This window comes from Cetorhinus maximus, chromosome 2 (assembly GCF_964194155.1).
Source record: "Cetorhinus maximus chromosome 2, sCetMax3.hap1.1, whole genome shotgun sequence".
Classification (NCBI taxonomy): domain Eukaryota; kingdom Metazoa; phylum Chordata; class Chondrichthyes; order Lamniformes; family Cetorhinidae; genus Cetorhinus; species Cetorhinus maximus.
Genome location: NC_135880.1, coordinates 228,331,782 through 228,349,149, shown reverse-complemented (window position 1 = coordinate 228,349,149; position 17,368 = coordinate 228,331,782). Strand labels below are relative to the sequence as shown.

The window sequence follows — 17,368 nt, the reverse complement described above, 5'->3', positions numbered from 1 at the left end:
TCCTTTTGTCTGTGACATCTTTTGATTATCTGCTCCTATCACTGCTTGCTTGTCCCTACAACCACCCCACCCTCAACTTCTCTCCCCCCGCCCCCCACCTTAAACCAGTTTATATTTCACCCCTCTCCTAACTTTACTCAGTCCTGTTGAAGGGTCATGTGGACTCGAAACGTCAACTCTTTTCTTCTCCGCCGATGCTGCCAGACCTGCTGAGTTTTTCCAGGTAATTCTGTTTTTGTTTTGGATTTCCAGCATCCGCAGTAGTTTTTTGTTTTTATTATTGAGGAGAAAGTCATTGGTCTACAATGTTGCATTTAGATCAGGGGCATTTATCTGTGGCAGAAAATGTATGAAACGATTTGCCTTTTTTGAAAAGTTAGATCAAAATAAGTTACCAGAAACAGGCTACAGTCACTAACACACTATTGTGAGCAACCAGAAATATCAACTAACAATGCAATCCAAACTTCCGAACCGTGTCCTAAACCCGTATCCTTACATCAATGGCCCATTGTGGGGAGACAGCCAGCTTCTGCACCCCAAAAGGCAGTAGTGGCAAAGAAGTGGTGCTTGGAGTTTTATCACATCATTGTTGGCTCGGTAATTTGTTCAACATACCCTGTCCTTTGATAGAGATCAATTAATCACAAGCCACTTCATGTTTCTGACACTGTCTTCTGCTACTCTGCCCTTTTGTGTTTTGCAGATCAGTAAAATTGTATCAAATCTCGCCAAGCTGACATTTCTGAACCTCACCTCGAATCCTCTGACTGAGGCCAGCTTAGACTCGACTTGTGCTGCCTCATTCTCCCGAATACAGAGACTCGTCCTCAACAACACTAAGGTTTCATGGGAAACTATTCACATTTTGCTGCAGGAATTACCAGGGTAGGAACTCTGAGCTAATGCATGTTTGTCCCTAAATCTTTCATTTCCCTCCCATTTATTCCGCTCCTTCTCTCCTTTATAGTCTTTCTCACTTTCAAACTGAAAATCCTAATTGTCAACCAAATATCTAACTGTTATTTGGCCCCTCCATCCTCTCAGCCTTTATTCTTTCTGATCTGTTTTTCATTCACCTGCAGCCAATTAATCTAATTTTGCACCCAGCAAACACTTTCCTCAACTTTGTATTTATATAAATTTCTTTCTGCTCTACGTTTGCACCACTGTTACCCGTTCCCCGAAGCTGTATCACCCTGTACTGCCTGCCTCCTAACTCTGTTCTCCACACCCCTCTTTTCTCCCCCCCGCACACCCTCCAAACCTCCGAAAGCTCTGCCCTCTTTTGCTCCCCCCACTCCTCCCATTGCCCTCTGCTTGGCTCTGTTTCCCTACCTAACTCCCTGTCCCTCTTTTTAAATATAGATGAAGATTCTTTAGAAATGTACTTTCTCTTTTGGCGATAATTGTGTTTTATTTATTCCAATGTTTTCTATTGTGTTGTACAGGAGGCTTTCTTTTTTGAACTACAATATTCCGCCTCTAGATGTCAGTGTTTGAAGAAAAATGTCTGGACACATCACTTCGATATGAGGTGTTTGTCTGGTACAATTGTGTTTTGTATGCCTCAGGAAAATGAACAGATGCTTTTTTGATTTGTTTTATTTTGTCTATATTCTTTCCTACAGTATATATCTGTTCTAACAACTCTATGCAAAGATTTTTATAAACTAGGGATGTGATTGCACTGGAAGGGGTGCAGAGGAGATTCACTAGGATGTTGCCTGGGATGAAACATTTAAGTTATGAAGAGAGGTTGGATAGACTTGGATTGTTTTCGTTGGAGCAGAGAAGACTGAGGGGCGACCTGATCGAGGTGTACAAGATTATGAGGGGCATGGACAGGGTGGATAGGGAGCAGCTGTTCCCCTTAGTTGAAGGGTCAGTCACAAGGGGGCATAAGTTCAAGATGAGGGGCAGGAGGTTTAGGGGGGGATGTGAGGAAAAACTTTTACCCAGAGGGTGGTGATGGTCTGGAATGCACTGCCTGGGAGGGTGGTGGAGGCGGGTTGCCTCACATCCTTTAAAAAGTACCTGGATGAGCACTTGGCACATCATAACATTCAAGGCTATGGGCCAAGTGTTGGTAAATGGGATTAGGTAGGTAGGTCAGGTGTTTCTCACGTGTCGGTGCAGACTCGATGGGCCAAAGGGCCTCTTCTGCATTGTGATTCTGTGATATACACAAATGTATCTTGGATGCAGGCACACGTTATAAATACTTATTACTCTACCAACTTTAAGTTGAATTTTCTTCAAATTCTTAACTGATTAGCCAACCAGAGGTTTCTGACTAGGCTCATAATGGCCTTCTAGGTGTTGGGTAAATACGAGCTACTGGGTTTCTTGCCACAACGCCCAAATCCCATGCAAGGCCAGCATTTGTTGCCCATCCCTAATTGCCCTAATGTGCAATAAGATGAGTATGCTTTCATGCTGCTAATTTCCTGTTGCTTTCCTTTATCTCTTCCCTGACAATGGAACATCACTAATACCAGCCTGCATAGGTATATAAATACTGATTAGTTGTGTGCAAAAGTCCCCATGTTGCAGCAGCTAATGGCAATTAATGTGCTGCACAGTGCAGAGTAAAACATGGGCCTCAACTGCAATATTCAGGTAGGTAGCTACTTATTTCAACTTCAACTATTGGTGCTTTTAAATACGAGTTACCTCCCTAGACATAATAAAGAAGGGCAGAGAACTGGCCTACCAAGAACAGTCTCGTGCATCTCCCCTCAACCAGCTCCGTAATGTTACAAACAGCAAGATATTCTTGCACTCTTATTCAGGCAGCGCTATCTAATGTCGTCATCATCCTCCTCTTAAAAATGATTTTCTTATACTGAGTGCTTTTAAGTCAACTTTAGTATTAATCAGCAATACTAAAGCCTCCACTGTGTAAAATCATTCTTCTGATTATTAATTGCAGCAAGTTTTATGTCTTTTAACCTTTTAAGGAATTTCTTATTTTGCTCTTTCCCTTTTTCTTCCTGGCCTTTCCCTGCTGTGCACAAACTTGAATAGGAAGGCGAATGAGTTCCCAGTTCTCCTGCAGTGTTGCAAGGAGGTGCACAAGTGACTCCTGTAACAAGCACCTGGTGTTTGAAAGGATTGTGATGAACGGAATAGCAGCATGGACAGTCATATTTAGCTGCTTTGTGACACAGTGCAGTGTTTCAGTGCGGTCTCAGCCCCTCAGCTGTACTTATAAACAATGAAGAGAATTAACTCCTGTAGCTCTGTAGAGGGGGTGATTGGGTCTTTTTACAGGTTTTGAATGCAGATACAAACAGTGACTTATGATTGCTTGAGTGACAGCTTGGAATTTGGAATGTTGCATGACATTGCTTGATTCATGTATCTAATTTTATGCCTGTTAGTGATGAAGGAAATTTGTTATAAACATGTATTCCAGCTCTCCCTGGTTCACTGCAATTTGTTAGTTCAATTCTGTACAGTTAATAAATTGTTCTGGGCTCCTGCAGCAGCCGTAAGCTGTCCTGGTACTGTAAATATAAACAGCTTGATTTCATAAATTTTATCTTTTGAATGCTTACTCCTGATAATTGTATAAAATACAGTGTAAACCTGGTTCAACACTTAACAGGAGAATTCTATATTAATGAAAAATATGTTTCCAGTGTTACTAAATTTCTCCAAAACTAGGTGTGGATTCTCAACAAAAACCCTCTTCGGTCTGAAACAATCATCCCATCATTCTACTTCTAACCTTTGGTTTTCATTTATTGTTTGAAATGCTTGTATTATGTTGTCTTAAAAATAGTTTGTTTCAGGATTCTAATCCAGATAGAAACTGTTGTTTGCCTTTTGTTTATATGTTTGTATGTCCCACGTGTGAAAAATGTCAACTTTTTACACAAAAGTTCTGTGATTTATATGAACTTGGAGTTTACTGGTTTAATCAAATTTCTGGCTTTTGAGGGACTTTCACAAGGGTTTTAATTTGTGAACCTGGATCATGTATATTTGTGAAACTAACAGTTTCCATGTCTCTATTTCCTTTCTCCTTTTTCATTCACTCCTTTATCTTTTGGTCTACTCCCTGTTTCTTTTTATTAACTTCGCTCTCACTCTTGTTCTCTCTTGCACTCTTGTTTCTCTTTGTCCCCTCTTCATTGCAGGTTAGAGGAGCTCTTCCTATGTTTTAATGACTACAAGGCAGTATCACTGTCGCCCTGCTCCTACCCATCACTTCGACTCCTACATATCACTGATAATAATCTTACTGACTGGGCAGAGGTACACAAACTTGGACAAATGTTCCCAGGTCTGGACACATTAATCCTGGCGAACAACAGCCTCACCGGCATCACAGATTCTCAGGGAACTCTGGCACGACTTTTCCAAAGCCTACGATCAATTAATCTTCATAACTCAGGTATGATGTGTAATTGGACCATTTCATTCCTGTGCTTGGAATACAAATAAAACTATTTTTGAAAACTGTAAAGATGCTAAATTCAAAATACTGTTTGTGTTTATGCAGGGAACGTCTAGACTCCTACACATGATTATGTATCTGTATTATAGGCTTAATTTCTCTGTTCTGTCATGCTTGAGTCAACTTTGAGTTATAACAACACAATACTCTGAATGCTGGAAATCTGAAATAAAAACAGTGCTGGAAACAAAGGGTCAGGCAGCATCTGTGGGATAAAAACAGTTAAGGTTTCAGGTTGATGACCTTTTATCAAAACTGGAAGATGTCCTTTGGAATACTGGGATAGGCAAAATACCTGCTGAACGTGTTGCAGCTTTATTCTTTCCTGTTTGGTGAGAGATTACATTAGCTGAAATGAGAGAGTCAAGATTTCACTTTAACAGCTCAGTTCTGAATGTGCTGAAAGCAATATCTTCACCCAGGCAAAATATCCTTTATCCTGGAAATGTCACATTGTTATGATCCAGTTAGGGATCATTAACATTTGAAAAGAAATCTGAACACCTTGTTTTAACCAATAGAACTACGCAAAAAGATTTTTTTTAAACGAAAACTTTATTGTATATAAAAGACTTAAACAAAATAAGTACTATTAACTTAACAATAGGATTTATAACTACATATGTTATGCACTTGGGTTTACTTCTTACTTCCCCTAAGAATTCTCTTATAAGATCCATCAATCTTAAGATTATTTACTTCTGTAGGGACCACCCACAAGTATACCACAATCATCTGGAGAATTCTCCTTGAGACCTTGATTTTCTATTCACCCTCCACAGGAATAAATTCTTCCAGTTCTTTTCTTCGTTCTTCCAATGATGACCATCTTTGTTTTCTGTCCACATTCAACTTTAATTGTCTGTGTATCTGCACAACTATGGCTCCTTCTCCTCTCTCAATCTTATTTTTGTGTACCTTCTTTCAGTATTGTTTTTTTCAGAATGTATTAGTTCCCATTTCTCTGCACTTCCAGTTTCTCTGTCCAGTCCACTAACTGGTTTAATTCCACCTGCACGCTCCTGCATTCTTCCTCACTTTGCCATGCCCCCTAATGGGCAAACTTTATTATCCTCCTTCCTGTGACTAAGTCTAAACTGTTTATATACATTAAAAGTTTTCTCTTCATGCCACTATCTTTACCCGAAAAAAATTATCTCCACTTTTTGTTTCTGTCACTTGTTCGTCTAAGCACATGGTGACATTCCCTTTAAGAAGGTGTGCCGGAATCATCTTAAGTGGCACAGTAACACTTCTGAAAATTTCTATATTCAATGCCCTTTACGCACTGTTGTTTATTTATTTTTTTAAAACTTGCAATTAGTCAATTGTAACCTGCTTTTAGAAAATTAGTGCTCACTGACTCCATTTAGCCTATGTTTTCTAATTGATTTCATCTTGTATGGAATGATAAAATAGAACTTCACAGAAGAATATCTTTGTTAGATCAGGTTTATGGATTCTTTATACACCATTGCTTCTGCTAGATCCATGTCCTGACATTCCTGTGCATATTTTAAAAAAAATATCTTAACCTTTGCCTACATTCCTTTGGTGATTATCTTAAAAGAAACATTGAAATAGGAGTAGACCATTTAGCCTCTCAAGCCTATTCCGCTATACAGTCAGATCATGGCTGAACTGTATTGTAACTCCACTTCCTTGTCTTTGACCTATATCCCTTTACACACTTGCCCAATTAAAAAAAAGGTTGATGTCAGTCTTGGAAAATTTCAGTTGACCCTCCAGCATCCACAGCCATTTGAGAGAGAGTTCCAGATTTCCATTATCCTTTGTGTGGCAAACTGTTTACTTATTTTACTCTTTAATGGCCTGGCTCTTAATTTTAAGATCCTATCCCCTTGTCCTGGATTCCCTAATAGAGAAAATAGCTTCTCTATATCTACCCTATCAAATCCATTTTATAATTTGAAATACCTCAATTGGATCACTCCTCACCCTTTGGAACTCAAAGCCAACATTCCATTAGCCTTTTTAATTTTTTTGCAGCTACCTACTGGTTTTGATGATTTGTGAATTTGGAATCCCGAATCTGGAGTTCTTTGTAAGTGCTTGCCCACATTGAACATTTGCTACAGTAACTTCCTGCTCCCATCTGCACTACTTACTGTCCCCCTAACTTAGGCTTTTTCGAAAACTTGGGTATGAAACACACTCTTCCTTCATCCAAATCATTAATATTTATGGTGAAAAGCTAAGATCCCAGTACAGTATCCCTACCAATCAGAGAATATTCCCTTTATGCATACTTTCTGTCCCCTCCCCCAAAACCTGCCAACCCCTATCAAATGCCTTCTGGAAGTCCATTTAAAGAAATTCAATTAAATTAGCCAGACATAATTTAAATCCATGCTGATCCTCTTTAATCAGCTCACATTCATTGGAAGTACTCAGTCATTCTACCCCTGATAAAGGACTTCATTAACTGTGTTAAATATTAAACTGACAGATTGCTTCCTCTCTTATATAATGGAATAGCATTTGCAAAATTCTTAGCCAAAGGCTCAACTAAAATTTAGAGAGCTTTGACTGCACTTTTGCAATTTCCTCACCTACTTTTAATACTCTAGGGAGGAAGCCATTTGGGCCTCAAGATTTGCCTTTTTTAAGTCCCCACGATCCTTTTTATCACTTTTTTGACTTGTGTTAAATCCAAGTAATGTATTCTCTGATAACATCATAGGAAGTGAGCTAACAAAGGGTGCTATGAGTTTGTATTCAGTTATAAAGTTTGATTATACTTTGAGTGTTGCTTAGTTGATGACTGCAGATGCTAATACAATGCTGTTATCCATTAGGACTAAGCTCATGGGATGACATTGATAAACTCAAAGCATTTCCTAAACTGGAAGAAGTGAGGCTTCTAGGAATTCCTTTACTGCAGAGTTATTCTGAGGAGGAGCGACGCAAGCTCGTCATAGCTAGGTAACCGTAATCTTTTGATCAGTCTTCAGCATATGCATTGGACCTATGGGTGGGAGAGGGTTTGTGTTGCAGATTGTATCTGACTGTGTAGCGTGTTGTGTTGTTGACTATGCAGGATTTGTATCGGGCTGGAAGTGTAGAGGTTTGGGTGGAAGGCCTGTGGTATATTTATTATTGTAGTTACTTGTATGCATTCTTGTACTAAGGTATCTTTCAAGTTATTTGATGCTTAATAAATAAATTAAATTACAATAGTTTGTTGGTTTTCTGTCTGTTGGCCAGTTCCCATAGGGTGCTGAATAGTTTTACTTTAAGTTGTTCAAAATCACAGTTTCGTTGCAACTTAGAGCTTAACAGATGATTCCTAAGTTTATAATTGTCTCCTCTATTCCCACATTCCATCTGCTCATTCTTGTTGTGATCTTAAACGTATAAATTCTGTCCCCGCTCCAAAAGCCACCTAATTGTCGTATCAGTTATCTACGGCCCTGTGTACACCTGACCAAGAAATGCCACATCAATATCCATATAATTGTACAGAATTATAGCATAGACTCTGACTATTCACAGAATCACTCAGTGCAGAAGAGGCCCTTCGGCCCATCGAGTCTGCACCGACACGTGAGAAACACCTGACCTACCTACCTAATCCTATTTACCAGCACTTGGCCCATAGCCTTGAATGTTATGACATACCAAGTGCTCGTCCAGGTACTCTTTTTAAAGGATGTGAGGCAACCTGCCTCCTCCACCCTCCCAGGCACTGCATTCCAGACTGTCACCACCCTCTGGGTAAAAAGGTTTTTCCTCACATCCCCCTAAACCTCCTGCCCCTCACCTTGAACTTATGTCCCCTTGTGACTGACCCTTCAACTAAGGGGAACAGCTGCTCTCTATCCACCCTGTCCATGCCCCTCATAATCTTATACTCCTCGATCAGGTTGCTCCTCAGTCTTCTCTGCTCCAACGAAAACAACCCAAGTCTATCCAACCTCTCTTCATAACTTAAATGTTTCATCCCAGGCAACATCCTGGTGAATCTCCTCTGCACCCCCTCCAGTGCAATCACATCCTTCCTATAATGTGGTGACCAGAACTGCGCACAGTACTCCAGCTGTGGCCTCACCAAGGTTCTATACAACTCCAACATGACCTCCCTACTTTTGTAATCTATGCCTCGATTGTTAAAGGCAAATGTCCCATATGCCTCATCAGTCTTTTCCCTCCATGTGAGACACTGCATCTAATCCCACTTTTTTGCTTTCTTCCCATAGTATCAAATGTGCCTTTTTAAAGTAACTATCTAATTCTTTCAAATAATTTACAGATTGTAAACTGCATCTTGTGTTTATTTGGCATCACTAATGTAGTAAAATATTCCAAGATGCTTCAAAGGAACATTATCAAACAAAATTTGACTGAGCCACATCAGAGATATTAGGACAGGTGACCAAAAGCTTGGTCAAAGATGTTTTTAAGAAGCTTCTTAAAGGAGAGCAAGAAATAGGAAAGCATAGAATGAGAAGTTTCAGGAAGAAATTCCAGAGTTTAGGGCCTAGCTAGTTGAAGGCACAGCCAGCAATGGTGAAGTAATTAAAAAAGGATATGTAAAAAGTCAGAATTGAAGGATTGCAGAGATTTTGGAGAGTTGCAGGGCTGGAGAGGTGAGGGGTGAGGCCATGGAGAGATTTGAAAATCATGAAAATTTTAAAATTAAAGCATTAGAAAATTGGGAGCAAATGTAGATTAATGAGCACAAATGATGGGTGAAAGGAACTTGGTGTGGGTTAGGACATGGGCAACAGAGTTTTGGATAATTTCAATTTTATGGAACTTGCAGCAGAAAATTCCAAATTCCAGACAACTTCATGCAATTTAATTTTTCTAATCTCCCCACTGATTATTGATTATCTTTTAATTTTTATTTTCATCATTGTCTTGATGACATTTGGAAACAATGCAGGACTTTAGCTGTATAAGTGGGTAAAGAAATCCAAAAGCCCACCTGCCACATCACTGTTCTCCGCTGCACTAGCCTGGAACAAAGAGCTGTTTTCACCGCTTGTTGGAGGGGTCACTTGTTTGATTTTTATAGAACGTTAAGTCATCAAAAATAAACTGATGTCCTCTCTTGCTGGCAGACTTTCATTTCATTCCATTTCTCTAACCAGGTTGCCATCTGTTACACTGTTAAATGGCAGCAAAGTTGCAGGAGAGAGGATAGATGCTGAACGATTTTTCATACGTTACCATATAAATCACCCAGATGAAGAATTACCAGACAGGCAAGTGATTCATGTGCAAAATTCGCAATCCCCACTGCCCTGCTCCCTCCATCCTCGCCCCCCCCCCCCCCCCCCCCCTAAATTCTTCTACCTTGTTACTTCCCTCATTGCTTCAAAATCCACCTTTTCAGGTATATTTTTGACCCGCCTGCATTCTGTTTTCCCCACTCCTCAGAGTATACCTTTCTCCTCATGCTATAAATGATTGTCACTTCTTTCTGAAAAGGGTCACTATAGAAATGTAAGTTTTTAAAAAGGCACGCTTTGAGTTGCACTATTGGATTTCAGCCTCAGCCAGCTGTAGCTTTGTTCAGATTTAATCCTTGTGGTTCTTCGCAGTTTGCAGATTTAATTCCTTTTGCAAATCCACCAGTCTATGTTTTCTGTCCCAAAATTTTTGTCCCAAGATTCTGACATTGGTACCAATCCAGGAACTTCTAGAACACCAAAATAAAACAAATATCATCCTTATTGAGGTGCAGAATAATAAAATTGGAAGGATAAATAAAATGCCTTGAGAATGCTGTGCCTCTCAACTATGGAAGATGCTCTTCCCAGATCATATGACCAAAGCATCCCTACTATTGGAATAATATTTTGACATGATCTCCTGCCAACTGCTTAAAACATTGTTAAATGTAATATCCCATTCACAATCTTGGAATATGATAATTGCATAAAATGTTCCGGTGCAGACACGATGGGCTGAATGGCCTTATTCTGCGCCATAACTTTTCAATGGTTCCATGAAATGTCCTGCCTGTCCTACTTGCTGCACGTGTAAAGAGCAACAATTATGCCGAACAAAGCTGTGAAACAGGAAGACCATACCAGAAGAAAGACAGCCATACTGAATTGTAGTGTCAAGTTGAAAGTATGCATCTATTATTGATAGCCCTGCATTACCAAGAAAATATGCCTGTCATCAGGTTAATAACTGCTGACCTGTTATGCATTCCCTCCAAAATGTTTTCTTGTTTGCTATCCACACCATCATTAAATCTATTAACACTGGGTACTGACAGAAACCTGATTTTCAAACAGTCTACTTTTACCTCTCACTGAAGCTTCTTATCTGGCTAAATTAGTTACCAACTCTAGTCCTCCTGTCAATAGTCTGTGAGTAAGACATCTGTTCGTAACCTTTGTGTCATATTTGATCCTGAGATAAGCTTTTGACCTCGTATCCATGCCATCACTAAATTTCCACCTCCAAGACATTGCCTGGCTTCACCTGCCTCAGGCTCATCTGCTAAAGCCCTGATTCATGCCTTTGTTATCTCTAGACGACTATTCCAAAGCACTCCTAACTGGTCTCCCACATTCTACCATCTGTAAACTTAAAGTCATCTAAAACTCTGTCTTAACTCGCAGCAAATCCATCCTATCACCTCTGTGCTTGTAGACCTACATTAACTCCCGGTCAAATAGTGTTTTGACTTTAAATTCTCGTCATTGTATTCAGATCCCTCCATGGCCTTGTTCTCCCTATCTCTTCAGCCGCTCAACCCAATGACACCTGTGCTCATCTAATTCTGCCGCCTTGTGTAACCTGATTTTAATTGCTCCACCATTGATGGCCATGCCTTCAGTTGTCTAGGCCCTAAACTCTGAAATTTCCTCCTTACACCTCTCCATCTCACTTATCATCTTTAAGGCACTCCTTAAAACCCACCTTTTGGTCATCTGACCTAATATCATCATATGTGGCTCGGCGTCGTATTTTGTTTATGCTGCTCTTAAGTGCCTTGGGATGTTTCATTAAATTAAAGGTACTATATAAATATAAGTTTTTGTTGTTGTGTACCTCACCCCAATGGCAGTGATGTGGCTATCATCATTAAGTCCCTGCACAGGTATATATTAGCACCTTAGTTATTTCATTCATCTCATCATTAGTCTTCATTGCTTGCTGTCTGCAAAGTTCAGTGCTTATTACTTTGTTAACAACTCCCTTCTCTTGTTTCTTAGCTTTTGCACCAAGTAATCTACTTCAATTCCCCTTGTCATACTGACCACACAACTGGTTTTGTCTTGAGTACCACCATCTCCTCTCTGCCCTGACTCCCATAACCTGGTCAGTTTATGCCTTGTATAATTATTCAGGTCATTAATGTATATATCAAACAGAATAGTGATCCCAACAATATCAAATGCAAATCCCTGAAGCTAAGCAAAAGCTACTCATTTGCTGATTTTATGGTGATTAATCTGCCACTTAGCCTGTTGAGGGGACACACCTCGGTAATGTGCAATTTTTTTTATGTTTCTCCACAAGTGCATAAGTGGTTTGTACTAAGGCCCTAGTAGTGGAGATTGGCTGCACAGGGGCCTTGGCCTGTCCTGAACCTGTCTAGCAAGGACCACTCTTGCCCCTGCCATTCAACACATGGGGTTTGTCACAAGGAATTTGTTAGTGACTTCCCATGTTTCCCATTCCTTGATCCAAAGGATGGTCTGCTGGTAGATCTTGCTCAGGAAGGGTGCTCCATATGGGGTGCCGAGATTGGAGGCGGGCAGTAGGTGACTTGAACAGGCCATCGTGGCTTGATTAGTGAGGTGCAGCACAGATGGTTTTCATCAGTGGGCGGATGTGTGGAGATTGATGTTTACAATGATAGGAAGCTGGAGGAAGTGTGTTGAACAGAGTTCCAGTTCCACAACACTGAACCCTAGGGAACACCACAATTTTACATACCACCAGTCTGAAATTCAATTATTCTGTTACCCTCTACATTCTGCCCCACAGCTAATTTTGTATCCATGCTGCCACTACATCTTTAATCCTATGAGATGTAATTTTGCTAATTAGTCTATTTATACAGTACATTATCAAATGCCTTTTGAAAGTCCATGTAGCATCAATCTCGCTGTCCTGTCCATTACTCCATCAAAGATCTTGCTCAAGTTAATCAATCACAATTTGCCTTTATTCACCTTTGACTTTTTGATTCCTCATCTGCATGTTGCCACGGGTGACATCATCCTTTCGCATGGGGTGCGCTTGTTTATGACACCAGCCCTAACTCTGTGCCATAGTAATATCAACCCCAGCATCTCAAATCAGGAGACAAAATCTTAACAGATTTTGTATAAAAATCATGAATTGCTTTGTTTTTCAAAAATCAATTTAGATCAGCAATTGGTTTATAAACCTCAGTGGTTCATTTAATCTCTCTAATAAATCAGAGCTTATAACAAAATTATATTACACCATGTTTGGGGGTAACAAGGAGCGAAGTTTAATTTTTGGGACAAATGTCCAGCATCCCAAGAATGCCTGGAGAACATCTAACCTGAGATTGAGCCGGGCCATTTTGCAGGTTTCCAGAATGACTGCCTAAGGCAGGTGTTTGGCCTCTTGCATAAATGAGGAGCCTAATGCCTGATTTAGGACCCCTCAGTGGGGAAGGCTCAGTCTCTCCCCTTTATACTGGCCCCTTCTAGTGGAGGTGTACGGGAGATCTCTCTTGGAAGCCTCAGTAGTCTGCTCCCATTCCCTCCCCCCTCCCTCCACCCCAGCTCAACCAACTGTATTAAGGGTTTATGAGCAGGGGCCTCCCTGTCTTTGGTTTCTTCTGTCTCTTTTCCCCCAGCCCACACCAGCCAACCCCACCTGTCCAATCTCAGACTTCAGAACAGCACATAGCCGCTTGGTTCCAGGAACTCTTGAGTGTCTCCTGCTTTGGGACCCCTTATATGCTCCATGCAAAAGAACAGAGTCCCAAAACATCCAGCGGATCCTTTCTCTTTGGCTCTGGCATAAACTATGGGATCACATGCTGCATTACCTTGTAATTCAGCATGTAGTGCAAAGTACCTCTTTGTGCATGATTTCTTCAGGCTCAGCAAAGCAACATTCTTCAGCAACCCCACTTCTGGAATCCTCTCCAACTGGTTCTCTGGAGTCTAGGGTCAAGGGCAGACATGACAAATTGGGTGCACATGCAGAGTCCCGTAATGGATGAGGAGAAGAACAATTAAAAATACAAAGTTTTCATAGCCCCCTCGCGAGCTTGCAAGAAAGACTAAATTTGACTGAGGAATCACATCTTGCAATTTGTTTGAGGGAGTTAACATGTCTGGCACCACTCTTCTTGATCCTATGAATGCCTATGGTGGTATTGTAATGCCTGCCTAACATTAAACCCTTGATTTTTAACCTTGGGCGCTAAGTGGGTATGTGCTACTGAGGTCCAAGCCCCATAACCTTTTGGCTTGGGATCTTCATTTGAATTCACAAGTCTTATTTCAATAGGTTTGAAGGACTAGGCTTCTGATTGTGTCATGAATTCAGCAATCTGCCCACAGCACGCATGTAACTTGGCTCACTACATAAAAGCATGTATGCACCTCTTAAAGTGAGGTTGCTTCTCCGTCCTGCAGTTATTATTGAAGAAATTCTGAAGACTTTTTGAGGCTACTGATGAGTGAAAAGGCTGCCTTCCACTTTTCAGATGGCTCCCTGGAGGTCCTAGTGAAGGCAAGAAGAGAGCAGTTACTGTCCAGGGTCATTAAGGGCATTCCCAAGGCCAGATTACCAGCATCTACAGTATTTTGCTTTTATTATACCAGAATGAAGCAGACCTGGATATAGGTATATAGAGAGGGTTAGTAGCAACATCACCCCAGAACCTGGGTTCAATTACTTCATGAGCAACAAGGTGAGTGCAGCTAATCACCTCTCCTCCTCCCACCCACCAGTCTCAACATTTCTTTCCTCTTTGTCTCATCCTTCATTTGCAAGGACTCACTGCCACATTGCATTCTTGTTCCAAACATACTAATCTCTTCTGTTCCCTTCCCCAACCACAATCTTCTTGCACAACCATCACTTGTACAATCACTAATTTCTTCTACCACTTCTTCTTCACTACATATTGTATTCACTTGCTTCCACATTCATCACCTCCCCAACGAATTAGGAACAGGAGTAGACCATTTGGACCCTTCAAGCTTGCTTCACCATTTAAGAAGGTAATGGATGATCTGATTGTGGCCCCCAACTCCACATTTCCACCCACCCCGATATCCCCCACCAACTTCCCTACTAGTCAAGAACCTATCCACCCCTGCCCTAAAAATATTAATTGACCCTGCCTCCACCAGTCTCTGGGGAAGAGAGCTCCAAAGATTCTCAGTCCTCTGAGAGAGAAACAATCTCCTCATCTCCATCTTAAATGGGAAACCTCTTATTTTTAAACTGTGTCCCCTAGTTCTAGTCTCTCCCGCAGGGGAAAACATCCTTTCAGCATCCACTTGTCATGTCCTTTCAGGATCATATATGTTTCAGTAAGATCACCTCTCATTCTTCTAAACCCCAATGGATATAGGGCAAGTATGCCCACCCTTTCATCACAAGATAATGCCCACCTCTCATTACTTCATTTATCAGTGCATCCAATGTGGGAATCCCAGACATCTCCACTGACCTATTTTCAGCAAGCCATTCATTCATTCACTAACTCTCATCAACTCTCTGCAGGTCAAGATCGTACATAATTCCAGAGACAGGACCAAAACTGGGGGAAGAGTGCCTAACATCATGGTCCTTTACCAGCAGAACACAAGGTGCAGGAGATCACTGGCTCAAGCAGTCATGAGTATCTGAAAAGGAGAAGATGGTATTTTCTCTTAGCAGGTTACATAGGAACAGGAGTAGGCTATTTAGCCCCTCAGGCCTATCTGCCATTTGGTGAGATCATGGCTGACCTGCGACCTTACTCCATATCCTTTTTCCTATATCTCTTAATACATATGAATAACAAAGATCTAAAATTTAAAATTAACATTTTGTGGAAGCGAGTTTCAAACCGGTATTAATGGCTATAAATGGGAGGGCTGGCTAGTTAAAACTGTTGTAGAGGAAGGATTGGGAGACATCAAAGCCATGTCTGTTGATAAACACTCAACAAGCCCATCTTTAATGTGCTCCCAGCCCAGGACAATAGAAACCCAAGCTAAACTATGCCCAGCATCCGCAGTAGTTTTTTGTTTTTATGCTAGAGTAGCACCTGTTGACTCCCCCTTCACTCCAGAAAGGTCTGACTCTAATTTTTAGACCATGACCCTGCCAACTTCCCTCCATAGACTTCCCAAGCACCAGAAATAGTTTTTCTTTATCTACCCTGTTTCCCTTAATATCTTGAAAACTTCAATCAAATCACCCTTTAACTTCCTTAATCCCAGGGAATGCACCCCTAGTTTGTGTAATCTCTGCTCATAATTTATCCCTTGGAGTCCAAGTATCATCCTGGTAAACCTATGCTGCCCTCTCCCCAAAAGCCATCCTTCATAAGGGGAGATGCCCAGACTGCTCACAGTACTCAAGGTATAATCTAACCAAGGCTTTGTTATAGTTGACATGTGACTTCTGCCTTTTTGTATAGGTCAGCACTCCATTACCCTTGTTGACTGTGGTCTGTACCTGTTCATGGCATTTTAATGATCTAGTTTCCTGGGCCACCAAGTCTCTTTGGACTTGCCACTGTTTCTAGCTTTTCACCATTAGAAAGTCCCCTGTTCTTTCCGATTTGGGTCCAAAGTGGATAGAAACATAGAAACTAGGAGCAGGAAGGAGTAGGCCATTCGGCCCTTCGAGCCTGCTCCACCATTCAATATGATCATGGCTGATCCCCTATCTCAACTCCATATTCCCGCTTTCTATCCATACCCCTTGATGCCCCTAATATCCAAAAATTTATCAATTTCTTTCTTGAATATACTCAGTGACCTCGCCTCCACAGCCTTCTATGGTAGAGAATTCCACAGGTTGACTGCCCTCTAAGTGAAGAAATTCTTCCTCATCTCAGTCCTAAGTAGCCTGCCCCATATCTTGGGACTGTGGCCCCTGGTTCTAGATTCCCCAACCAGGGGAAACATCCTCCCTGCATCCAGTCTCTCTAGCCCAGTTAGAATTTTATACGTTTCAATCAGACCCCCCCTCATTCTTCTAAACTCCAGTGAATACAGGCCCAGTCAAGCCAATCTCTACTCATACGACCGTCCTGTCAACCCCGTATCAGCCTAGTGAACCTTCGCTGCATTCCCTCTATGGCAAGAATATCCTTTCTTAGGTAGGGAGACCATAACTGCACGCAATACTCCAGGTGTGGTCTCATCAAGGCCCTGTATAACTGCAGTAGGACATCCCTACTTCTGAACTCAAATCCTCTTACAATGAATGCCAACATGCCATTTGCCTTCCTAATTGCTTCCTGCACCATCCTATTTACTTTCATTGACTGGTGTACAAGGACACCCAGATCCCTTTGTAGATCCACATTTCCCAATTTATCACCATTTAAATAATACCCTGCCTTTCTGATTTTCACACTGAAGCATATAACTTCACATTTATCCACGTTATACTGTTATTTACCATGTGTTTGCCCACACACACAACTTGTCTAAATCGCCCTGAAGCCGCCTCGCATCCTCCTCACAACTCTCAACCTCGCCCAGTTTTGTGTCATCAGCAAACTTGGAAATAGTCATTTGGTTTCCTCATCCAAATAATTTATATATATATATATATATAGTGAATAGCTGGGGCCCAAGCACTGATCCCTGTAGTACACCACTAGTCACTGCCTGCCACCCGGAAAAAGATCCATTCACTCCCACAATATGTTTCCGGTCGGTCAACCAATTCTCAATCCATGCCAGT

General features: G+C 41.2%; 1 protein-coding gene across 1 annotated transcript in view; it reads left to right on the top strand.

The window, feature by feature from the left end:
* LOC144671680 (tubulin-specific chaperone cofactor E-like protein) overlaps positions 1–17,368 on the top strand; it is a 59,537-nt gene that overhangs the window by 16,798 nt on the left and 25,371 nt on the right. Inside the window, exons 4-7 of the mRNA XM_078533696.1 lie at positions 707–888; positions 4,149–4,405; positions 7,288–7,414; positions 9,586–9,699. Coding sequence (XP_078389822.1) covers positions 707–888; positions 4,149–4,405; positions 7,288–7,414; positions 9,586–9,699 — 680 coding nt within the window. The remainder of the gene's footprint in view (positions 1–706; positions 889–4,148; positions 4,406–7,287; positions 7,415–9,585; positions 9,700–17,368) is intronic.